This window comes from Sinohyriopsis cumingii, chromosome 15, assembly GCF_028554795.1.
Source record: "Sinohyriopsis cumingii isolate HCF-2022 chromosome 15, ASM2855479v2, whole genome shotgun sequence".
In the NCBI taxonomy this organism is placed as follows: Eukaryota; Metazoa; Mollusca; class Bivalvia; order Unionida; family Unionidae; genus Sinohyriopsis; species Sinohyriopsis cumingii.
Genome location: NC_142975.1, coordinates 67,789,061 through 67,801,226, shown reverse-complemented (window position 1 = coordinate 67,801,226; position 12,166 = coordinate 67,789,061). Strand labels below are relative to the sequence as shown.

Below are 12,166 nucleotides of genomic sequence, written 5' to 3'. Positions count from 1 at the left end.
AAGACCATTTGTATTCAACCAAAAACCTGGTCTTCATATTATATTGTATTAGATCCAGTCAAAAAACAATCATTCAAACACAGTGCGTATTTATAATTTAGGAAAAGAGGGTCTTATTATCAGAATCCTCACTCATCACTGTTTGTAAGAAATACTAATTCTAGACCACAACACAAGAGTTTCCTGAAACTATTTACTCTGGAAAATCTTGGTGAATTTTGGTGTAAGACCACAGGTTTATATTATTTGTTGGTAAGACCATTGTTTCATATTATTATTTGGTAGTATGATCACTGTTTTATATTATTATTTGGTGGTAAGACCATTGTTTTATGTTACTATACGGTGGTAAGATTTAGTGATAAGACCACTATTTTGTATTATTATTTGGTGGCAAGACCACTGTTTTATATTATTTGGTAAAACCAGTTTTGTATTATTATTTGGTGGTAAAACCACTGTTTTATATTATTATTTGGTTCTAAAAACACTGTTTTATATTATTATTTGGTGCTAAAACCACTGTTTTATGTTATCATTTGGTACTAAAACCACTGTCTTATGTTATTATTTGGTGGTAAGACCACTGTTTTATATTATTTGGTGATCAAAACAGTTTTATGTTATTATTTGGTGGTAAGAACACTGTTTAATGTTGTGATTTGGTGGTAAGACTGTTGTTTTATTTTATTATTTTGGTGGTCAGACCACTCTTTTATATTATTGTTTGGTGGTCAGACCACTGTTTTATATTATTATTTGGTGGTCTTACCACTGTTTATTATTATTTGGTGGCCATACCACTTTTATATTATTATTTGGTGGTAAGACCACTGTTTTATATTTTGATTTAGTGTTAAGACCACTGTTTTATATTATTATTTGGTGGTAAGACCACTGTTTTATATTTTTATTTAGTGGGAAGACCACTGTTTTATATTTTTATTTGGTAATATGGTCATTGTTTTATATTATTATTTGGTGGTAAGAACACATATATTATTATGTACTGCAAAAGACATATTCATAATATCAGTTAAAAAATTTGTTTTGGGAAGGAGCACAACTTTAAAAATGTCATTGGTTTTATAAATTGCTGGATCATACCATATACACATGCTTATAAGTCTGTTCTGACTGCAAACAACATAGACCATGATCTCCCATTACATAAAGCACCATCAGATCAGGGTCTACCAGTATGTTGTTTATTCTACTGATCACTCGGAACAAACTTCACAGACCAAGAGCTGCCAGCACATTATATAATGGCAGATGTGGATCTGTACAGTTTGTACTTGACTTATATAAGCAAGTATATATAGTGATACAGACCATGCTTTTTATTAAGTGATGTTTTGCTGTCAGAAAACCTTTTGATAATATGCTCAAATGTTCCTTATCCTCATTTTAAAAAATGTTAAGAATTTTTTTTGTGTGTCATAGATAATAACCACTGCAAGATCACTTGCATCTTTTTGCATTGATGATAAAATAAACATCACTTGACCTAAAATTACAATTGTGTGGTTTATTGTGATTTTCAGAGGTGTTTAACACACTCTTGCATCCAGGTTGGCAATCTATTGTCTGTAGTCAACTTTCCAAACATCAACAGTATTCAAAAGTACTAAATTACTTGTATGTCAGAAGTTGTTTGTTTTCAGAATTCTTTTGTTTTGAAATCCCGAATTGAGAAAATTAACAAAGCTCAAGATCATTTTAATATCTAAAAGTCAGTATGATTGATATTTTTAAGGAATTTTGAGTATTTTTACTTTTGCAACATTCCTGCAGCTTCAGTAAATAATAATTCAGTGACCTATTACTGAAATGACATTTATAATTATAAAGTCAAATGTGTATGTCCTACATGTTACCAGGTAGATAATTCGTTATGAATAATGCCTCGTTACAATGCATAGTTTGTGTGGACAGTGCATCATTATTTCAGTGGACCAAACTGCATTGTGTACTCTTTTACCATGATTTTGGAATTAAATGAATAGGGATTTGATGTCTGAAAATGTTTTGCATTTCTAAATAGCATTGGAAAGGCTTACTTTAATTTTGTAGTAAATTATTAAGTAAAAATCTGAGTGAGCATGGAGGTCTTATTGTTAAATGAAATGTCTTATTGTTAAATGAATTGTCTTATTGTTAAATCATGAATTGTCTTATTGTTAAATGAATTGTCTTATTGTTAAATGTAAGATTAAATAATGAATTCTCCGTCTTGTGCTTCATTAACAGTATTATTCCTATTTCAGCTCTAGTCAGATATATGCTCGATATGACCTCTTGGTCTGGTTTGAGATCTGTGAACTGGCACCCACAGGAGAGTAAGTAATTCATTTGTGTAGATAATTTAATATATGTTACAGTACTTACATTTTTTGAAAAGTAGACTTGATAGACCTTTTTGTACAGCCTTCTTTGTGTGAGGAATATTTTTGTTGGATCCCAAAAGGACGCAACACATTTGTCCAGAAAAGTTTTGCTTGACATGCCATTTTCATTGTTTTCTGATTGCCCACTTTTTAATTGGCATTCAGCAAGGTTATAGTTTTAAGATTTTTTTTTAACACAATGGTTGCATCACACAGAAATTTCTCCATGTAGGCAGCAAGAAAGGTTTCATCATAATTAACACATTCATTCAGTGAACAATTTCTGTGCAGCTAAATAGCTTGCCATTTTGAGAGACTAGTGTGTTGCCATAAATGCGTGTCCATTTGATATTAAGTGCGCACAGTCAGTTAAATAACATTACATGTTGTGAGCTGCTTGTAGTAATGAAGTGGTATAATGTATTATTCAATTAGTTTCATAAATCTTAAGTCAAATGAAAAGTTTTTGATTCAGTTTATCACATAAAGTGATGGCATTGCTATCAAGTTAGGGATTCTATGACAACGCTCTATAAAGTTAGGGACTGATGTTGCTATAAAGTATAGGACTAAAATGTTGTTTTAGTGTAAGGGACTCTGATGCCACTATAAAGTATGGGACTCTGATATTACTATAAAATATGGGACTGTGATATTGCTATAAAGTATAGGACTCTAATGTTACTATAAAGTATGGGAATCTGATGTTACTATAAAGTATGGGACTCTGATATTAATATAAAGTATGGGACTCTGATGTTACTATAAAATATGGGACTCTGATGTTACTATAAAGTATGGAACTCTGATGTTAGTATAAAGTATGGGACTGATATTACTATAAAGTATGGGATTCTGATGTTAGTATAAGGTTTGGGACTCTGATGTTACTCTAAAGTATGTGACTGATATTAATATAAAGTATCTGACTCTGATGTTACTATAAAATATGGGACTCTGATGTTACTATAAAGTATGGGACTCTGATGTTAGTATAAAGTATGGAACTGTGATATTAATATAAAGTATGGGACTCTGATATTGCTATAAAGTATGGGACTCTAATGTTACTATAAAGTATAGGACTCTAATGTTACTATAAAATATGGGACTCTAATGTTACTATAAAGTATGGGACTGATATTACTATAAAGTATGGGATTCTGATATTACTATAAAGTATGGGATTCTGATGTTAGTATAAGGTATGGGATTCTGATGTTACTCTAAAGTATGGGACTCTGATGTTACTATAAAATATGGGACTCTGATGTTCCTATAAAGTTAGTGATTCTAATACCACTATAAAGTATGGGATTCTGATGTTGTTGTAAGTTAGGATCTCTGTGGCATTGCTTTAGTGTTAGGTACTATGACATTGGTGTAAAGTTAGGGACTATGACATTGGTGTAAAGTTAGGGACTGACATTGATGTTAAGTTAGGGACTATGACAATTTGGTGTAAAGTTAGGGACTATGACATTGGTGTAAATTTAGGGACTGTGACATTGATGTACAGTTAGGGACTATGACATTGGTGTACTGTTAGGGAATATGACATTAGTGTAAAGTTAGGGACTATGACATTGCTCTAATGTTAGGGACTATGACATTGGTGTAATGTTAGGGACTATGACATTGCTGTAAGTTATGGACTCTATGACAGTGCTGTAAAGTTAGGGACTCGATAACATAGCTATCAAGTTAGGGACTCAAAATGACATTGCAGCTGTATAAAGTTATGCACTCTTTGCTATTGCGATAAAGTATGGGATTCTTTAGTCTTGCTATAAAGTTTTTGAAAAAAACCCCAACACAAACGCTTTTAATTCTGTCCAGCTAGTTTTGCATTTACTGTATGCATATTCAGGCACAAAATATTTTGAAAGAAACAGATGAGGTCTTTATACTTTAAAATAACAATTACATCATTACATAATGTCATAAATTATATGCATCATCATAACAATTTTATGTACATGACTGGATCAAAAAGATACACAAGTCTCAAATGAAAACTAAATCAGTAAAATAATAAAATAGAGACAAACAGTCATACATACTATTATATTTTTTTAAAGAATATACAACATATCAATGTTTTAATAAAAATTTTATACAATTTGATATACTGCCTTGGTATTAAGACCATTAAGATACAAATTATCTAACTTATGAATCCAGTAACTTTATTTAATTGGTCTGTTCATCTTTCCATGCACAATATCTATTGGCATGACAGAAAAATAGAGTAGAGAGTGATTATTTGTACTAAAATGTATTGAAATCGGGCACATTTCACCATAAAAAAGCAGTTGAGGAAAGCACACAGTATGACACTGAGTGTACAATGGAAATGTAGTATTGATTGGTCATTATGATAAGGGAGATGTTTCAGATTGAGAGGCATCAGTGCACATGGTTTACTGTGAAGCCTATCACATTTGGCATTAATATACATGGTAAACAACTGTGAAGGATAGCACATTTTGGCATTAATGTACATGACAAACAACTGTGAAGGATAGCACATTTGGCATTAATGTATATTACAAACAACTGTGAAGGCTAGCACATTTGGCATTAATGTATATGTCAAACAACCGTGAAGGCTAGCACATTTAGCAGTAATATTCATGGCAAACATCTGTGAAGGCTAGCACATTTGGTATTAATGTATATGACAAACAACTGTGAAGGCTAGCACATTTGGCATTAATATACATGGCAAACAACTGAAGGTTAGCACATTTGGCATTAATGTACATGACAAACAACTGTGAAGGCTAGCACATTTGGCATTAATGTATATGACAAACACCTGTGAAGGCTAGCACATTTAGCAGTAATATTCATGGCAAACATCTGTGAAGGCTAGCACATTTGGTATTAATGTATATGACAAACAACTGTGAAGGCTAGCACCTTTGGCAGTAATATTCATGGTAAACAACTGTGAAGGCTAGCACATTTGGCGTTAATGTATGTTACAAACAGCTGTGAAGGCTAGCATATTTGGCATTAATGTATGTTACAAACAACTGTGAAGGCTAGCACCTTTGGCAATAATATTCATGGCAAACAACTGAAGGCTAGCACATTTGGCATTAATGTATATTACAAACAACTGTGAAGGCTAGCACATTTGGCATTAATGTATATGTCAAACAACCGTGAAGGCTAGCACATTTAGCAGTAATATTCATGCCAAACATCTGTGAAGGCTAGCACATTTGGTATTAATGTATATGACAAACAACTGTGAAGGCTAGCACATTTGGCATTAATATACATGGCAAACAACTGAAGGTTAGCACATTTGGCATTAATGTGCATGACAAACAACTGTGAAGGCTAGCACATTTGGCATTAATGTATATGACAAACACCTGTGAAGGCTAGCACATTTAGCAGTAATATTCATGGCAAACATCTGTGAAGGCTAGCACATTTGGTATTAATGTATATGACAAACAACTGTGAAGGCTAGCACCTTTGGCAGTAATATTCATGGTAAACAACTGTGAAGGCTAGCACATTTGGCGTTAATGTATGTTACAAACAGCTGTGAAGGCTAGCATATTTGGCATTAATGTATGTTACAAACAACTGTGAAAGCTAGCACCTTTGGCAGTAATATTCATGGCAAACAACTGAAGGCTAGCACATTTGGCATTAATGTATATTACAAACAACTGTGAAGGCTAGCACATTTGGCATTAATGTATATGACAAACAACTGTGAAGGCTAGCACATTTGGCAGTAATATTCATGGCAATCAACTGTGAAGGCTAGCACATTTGACATTAATATAAATGGCAAACAACTGTGAAGGCTAGCACATTTAGCATTAATATACATGGCAAACAACTGTGAAGGCTAACACATATGGCATTAATGGACATTGACAAACATCTGTGAAGGATAGCACATTTGGCATTAATGATGGGTACTTCATTGCAAGGTATATCTTTTTGCTAGAAATATACTTTAGAACACTGAATGAATATCTTATTTAAAAGTTTATTTGCAATTTTCCTTTGTATAAAGAACAACTCTATTATGGTAAAAATTGTATTTTCCCTTTCCGTACATCCTTCCATTACTATATCAACAACCTTGGTTAAATTCTATATTTAGGTCAGGATACAGGCAAACATTTGGGGGCATCCATGTTCTATAAACAAACTTGTAGTTAAATTTCACTGTAAACTGCTGATACTAAATGAAATGTTAAACATATTTTCCTTTGTAGATATGTTCCTGCAGTAGTAGACCACAGTGAAGAGATGGCATGTTCTGGTACATTCATGCTGCACCAAGGCATTCAGCGGAGGATCGCCATCACCATTACTCATGAGCAGGGACCTGACTTCTTCTGGAAGGATGTGAAGGAACTAGTTGTTGGTAAGTTGCTTTCTACACTTCTCTCCTGGTATTTAAGATGAGAAATAAAAAGAACAGGAAACAACATGCATTTAAAAGAGATAGTGTCTTGCTTCCCATTGAAATAAATTGTGGTATTTCTATGTGTATAATAGTAATGATCGTTAATCAAGTTGAAATGTCACAAATTTCATCTTCAAATACATTACCCAGTAATAATTTGTTTGGATTTCTTCCACTGTCTAACAAATCCAGCATTCTTAAGCGAAGAAGATCATAAATGTCTTTTAACTTGTTTTACCCTGCTTTTGCGTGAAACAGGTGATAAAGTAATTCATAATGTATTCACACATCTGTTCATCTCTCCATTCATCGTTCTTACTTTCGTTTCTGCTCAATGACTTTAAAACTCTTTGAGATTACGGGATGAAACTTTGTATACTGGTCCAGTATATTATTACTAGAAGGTGTCGTGAACAACATTGAGCTTCCTATTTGTAAAAGTCAAGGTCATGGCTCAGTTTTGTAAGTTTTCCAGCACGCATTCCTATCTGCTCAATAGTGTTCAAGCCATTAAAGATTAAGAGCTGAAACTTTATATACTTGCACAGCATCAATTAATTGAGGTCCTTTCTTCAAGGTCAAGGTCACAGATCAGTAGTTTACATTTTCCATCATTTTTCCCCCCATTGTTCTGTCATGCAAATGCCATTTGAGATTAAGAGATGGGCATCTCAGGCTCAGTTAATGTTGGTACGTGAGAAAACTGAACATTAGCTTCTCGTGGGTAGGTGGTTCTTCCCGGGGTTTTCCAGGGTTCCTCCACCAGTTATAGTGGCTGCCTTGTAATGCCCATATTGTGCTGAAAAATGGTGTTAAACCCTATGACAACAATTACCAAATTGTGGGCAATGCCTTGAAGGTCAAGATCACAGCTCAATATTTTTAAGTTTATACACATTAGGGGTTCTGCCTTAAAGTTCAAGCTCTTGGATCAGTATCTTGTTTTTCCATTTCACTTTTTTTCCATTCAGTAATTCTAGTACCATATGTGATTAATGTAATGCTATTCTCTTGTTATTACTGTATATTCAATTTATACTTGTGTCATTACTAGTTTGGGTTATGTCCTATTTTCAGGCTCAAGGTCACAATTCAACTTTTTTCATCACTTTCTTTTCCAGCTTGTTACTTCAGAGCTGTCTGAGATTAAATGATTAAACTTGTTCACTTACATAACATTATCAGGTGTGTCACCACATTTATGGTCGTATCTTCAAGGTCAAGGCCACTGCTCAGACATTTCAAGTTCAGCAGCACACTTTTAGTTTCGTTTTATTTTCAACATTATTCAGGCCATGAAATGGACATCTGATACAACATTCTCCAGCTTCTATATGAGAGACCTTTCATTTTGAACAAATCTACAGCAGCTCAACAGGCTGCCTTGCCAGGTCCATCAGCAGCTCATAATGACAAAGGTTACTCTACCCCTCTTGCAACTATAGGAGTGAACATGTTTTTGTTGAGACCTTGGCTCTTTATTGATCTGTGCTTTCCTTTGGCCATATCTCATTGACTTGTGCATCATTCACCCATATATCATTGATCTGTGCTATCCTTTGTCTATATCTCATTGATTTGAGTATCGCATGCAAGATTTTAAGCTGCTACTCACACAGAAGACTGGAACCGGGGCTATCTCTTGGGTAAGGGGATATAAATATCTCTACCTCTTACCTATTCTCCTGAAGAGTTATGATTGAGTTATGTATTTGAAAAGGAAATCAGCTTTTGAAGTAAAATGTTTCTGTGACAATACTTACCTAATCATAACACAGGCACCATCCCCAAGCCCTCCCAGCAGTTACATTCTTGGAAGAGTGTACTTTCACTCCAGTTGTAATTGACAATTGATAAGATTTGGTGCCAGTGCCTCAGTCCAAGGGGAGACCACTCTTTTATGAGTTTTGTCTTGGTAAGCAGACATGTTAGCAGCTTTTAAAGTTTAAACAAGCCTGAAGAAGTTGTTAATGTCATTTTTCATGGGGAGAGGGGGTTGGCCTGGTGGCGAAAGGATTCATAATCTTTATGTTCAGGTGGGTATTATCGAAGAAAAATATTTTACTTCAGTTAGTTGCATATATGTACACATGTACCATATGGACGGGTAAATATTTCATAAAGATAATGCAGATATGATAAATTGGCAGATTAAATTTACATGGAAGTCAGATCTTGTTAATCCAGTTTTTGCAGTTATATAAACATCAGACAGATCAGTCTTTCAGATAAAATGGTCTAATTTTGATTAGACTTTCAACAATTCATTTATTTACTATTCATGTAGCAATAGTTGCATGATTGGAAATTGGATTTGAATAGAATTTACATTAAAATACTCTTGTGTATACATACATGCGCCATTGTTATAATATGCTTGCAGGTCGGATCAGGACAACCCCTGATTTCCGTGAATATGACACAGAACACACAGTCTTGTCTCTGGGATTGTTTCCTGCCTGCTACATACAGCAACCCGCTGATGACAGGTAGGCTAACAATTATGATGGGGCAGAGTTTGGAGTTTGGGGCATTTTATGATAGGTAGGCACACAAGTGTTATGGGGTACAATTAAATACAGCAACCCAATAATGACATGTAGGCATACCAACATTAAAGGGTAAAGTTACATACAGCAACCTACTAATGACAGGTAGACAAACCAACATTATGGGGTACACTTACATACAGCAACCCACTAATGACATGTAGGCCATTATGGGGTACAGTTACATACAGCAATCCACTAATGACAGATTGGCCATTATGGGGTACACTTACATACAGCAACCCACTAATGACATGTAGGCCATTATGGGGTACAGTTACATACAGCAATCCACTAATGACAGATTGGCCATTATGGGGTACAGTTACATACAGCAACCCACTAATGACAGGTTGGCCATTATGGGGTACAATTACATACAGCAACCCACTAATGACAGATAGGCCATTATGGGGTACAGTTACATACAGCAACCCACTAATGACAGGTTGGCCATTATGTGGTACATTTACATACAGCAACCCACTAATGACAGGTTGGCCATTATGTGGTACATTTACGTACAGCAACCCACTAATGACAGGTTGGCCATTATGGGGTACAGTTACATACAGCAACCCACTAGTGACAGGTTGGCCATTATGTGGTACATTTACATACAGCAACCCACTAATGACAGGTTAGCCATTATGTGGTACATTTACATACAGCCACCCACTAATGACATGTCGGCCATTATGTGGTACATTTACATACAGCAACCCACTAATGACAGGTTGGCCATTATGTGGTACATTTACGTACAGCAACCCACTAATGACAGGTTGGCCATTATGGGGTACAGTTACATACAGCAACCCACTAGTGACAGGTTGGCCATTATGTGGTACATTTACATACAGCAACCCACTAATGACAGGTTAGCCATTATGTGGTACAGTTACGTACAGCCACCCACTAATGACATGTCGGCCATTATGGGGTACAGTTACATACAGCCACCCACTAATGACAGGTCGGACATTATGGGCTAGTTTGCAGTTTGGAGGTTCTTTATGTCATAGGACAGACTCTGTAATGGGTAATTTTACCTGTGAGTCTAAAATGAAATGAAGAGTGAAAGAAAAAGAGGTGTTCAATGAGAAATAAAAATGACATAAAACTTGAATGTATCTCATGAATGGATTTGGAAAATCTATTTACCCATATTTCTTGCTTGCATTAAATTTCCACAGCTGAAAGCCCTTATGCATGATAATCTGGGATTATATTCTTTACACTGATAATTTCTCACTGCTTATAAGCCATGAAATTATTCTAACAACACCATTGGTGATATGGCATCATCATGCACTGGTATTGTGTCTGTACTTATTTTATTTGAATGAAACAAAAATAAGAAAATAAATTGCTGACAGTAATCTGCAACAAAATATTTTTGCATTTATTGCAGTTGTGGTAGTATTTTTTTAATTCTTTTTATTATCATAAATATCAATGCTTTGTTTTGAATTATATGTATTTCTATTTTTTAAGTGCACTTTTAATAAGGAAAGATCTTAAATCAGTAGTTTTCTCCCTTTAGTACTGTCAGAAATGAAAATCCCAACTCTCCCTTGAATACTGTCAGAATGAAAATCCCAACACTCCATTTAGTAATATCCGAAATGAAAATCCCAGATTTCCTTTTAGTATTGTTAAAATTAATCCCAACTCTCCATTTAGGACTGTCAGAAATGAAAATCCCAGCTTTGGTACATAGAATCTAATATGTGAAAAACACAATATCATAATGCATTTCTGAGATTGCAAATGGAAATGATGAGATGGTAGCTAAAATATGAATGGAATGGAAATAAAAGATTGGAATGTAATATGAATGGAATGAAAATGAAAATGAAATATGAATGGAATGAAAATGAAATATGAATGGAATGAAAAAAATATGAATGGAATGCAAATGCAATATGAATGGAATGAAAATGAAATATGAATAGCATGGAAAAATGTGAATGGAATGCAAATGAAATATGAATGGAATGCAAATGAAATATGAATGGTGGAATGCAAATGAAATATGAATGGAATGGAAAAAATAGAAATGGAATGCAAATGCAATATGAATGGAATGAAAATGAAATATGAATGGCATGGAAAAAATGTGAATGGAATGAAAATCAAATATGAATGGAATGCAAATGAAATATGAATGGCATGGAAAAAATGTGAATGGAATGAAAATCAAATATGAATGGAATGCAAATGAAGTATGAATGGCATGGAAAAAATGTGAATGGAATGAAAATCAAATATGAATGGAATGCAAATGAAATGCAAACAATATGCAGATTTAATAAAATTACTGGTTTCAGGGACTGTATTGGACCAAGGCAACTAAAAGAAAGTGCCTTGCCCAAGGATACAATATAGTAGCCAATATTGGGAATCAAATCTGCACCCTTCTGGTCACAAGACCAGTGCCTTAACCAATGAGCCAATGCATCTCCTTGTGTATTCGCATTTTATATAAGATATTTTGTAGATACTGTTGAATTGGGATAAGTCAGACACTAATCAGTTAGATACTCAGCATTGCTCAAAAGACTTGCTTGGTTGTGGTGTAAGAATTCTTTGTTCTGTCTTGAAAAACTTGAAACTATCAGTAACTTGAACCAAAATAGTGTAGGCTGAATATACATGTATTGAGATTACTTTCTCCATTTTTCTTTTTAGGTAATATAGGTAAGAATTGTTTAATCATTTCGACATTCTGTAGTGTTCTAGTAGCAGTGGTAATGGTAATATAAACTTTCCCT

General features: G+C 34.3%; 1 protein-coding gene across 1 annotated transcript in view; it reads left to right on the top strand.

The window, feature by feature from the left end:
* LOC149782000 (kinesin-like protein unc-104) overlaps positions 1 to 12,166 on the top strand; it is a 196,319-nt gene that overhangs the window by 137,508 nt on the left and 46,645 nt on the right. The window contains exons 33-35 of the mRNA XM_089933404.1: positions 2,271 to 2,342; positions 6,647 to 6,798; positions 9,224 to 9,329. Coding sequence (XP_089789530.1) covers positions 2,271 to 2,342; positions 6,647 to 6,798; positions 9,224 to 9,329 — 330 coding nt within the window. The remainder of the gene's footprint in view (positions 1 to 2,270; positions 2,343 to 6,646; positions 6,799 to 9,223; positions 9,330 to 12,166) is intronic.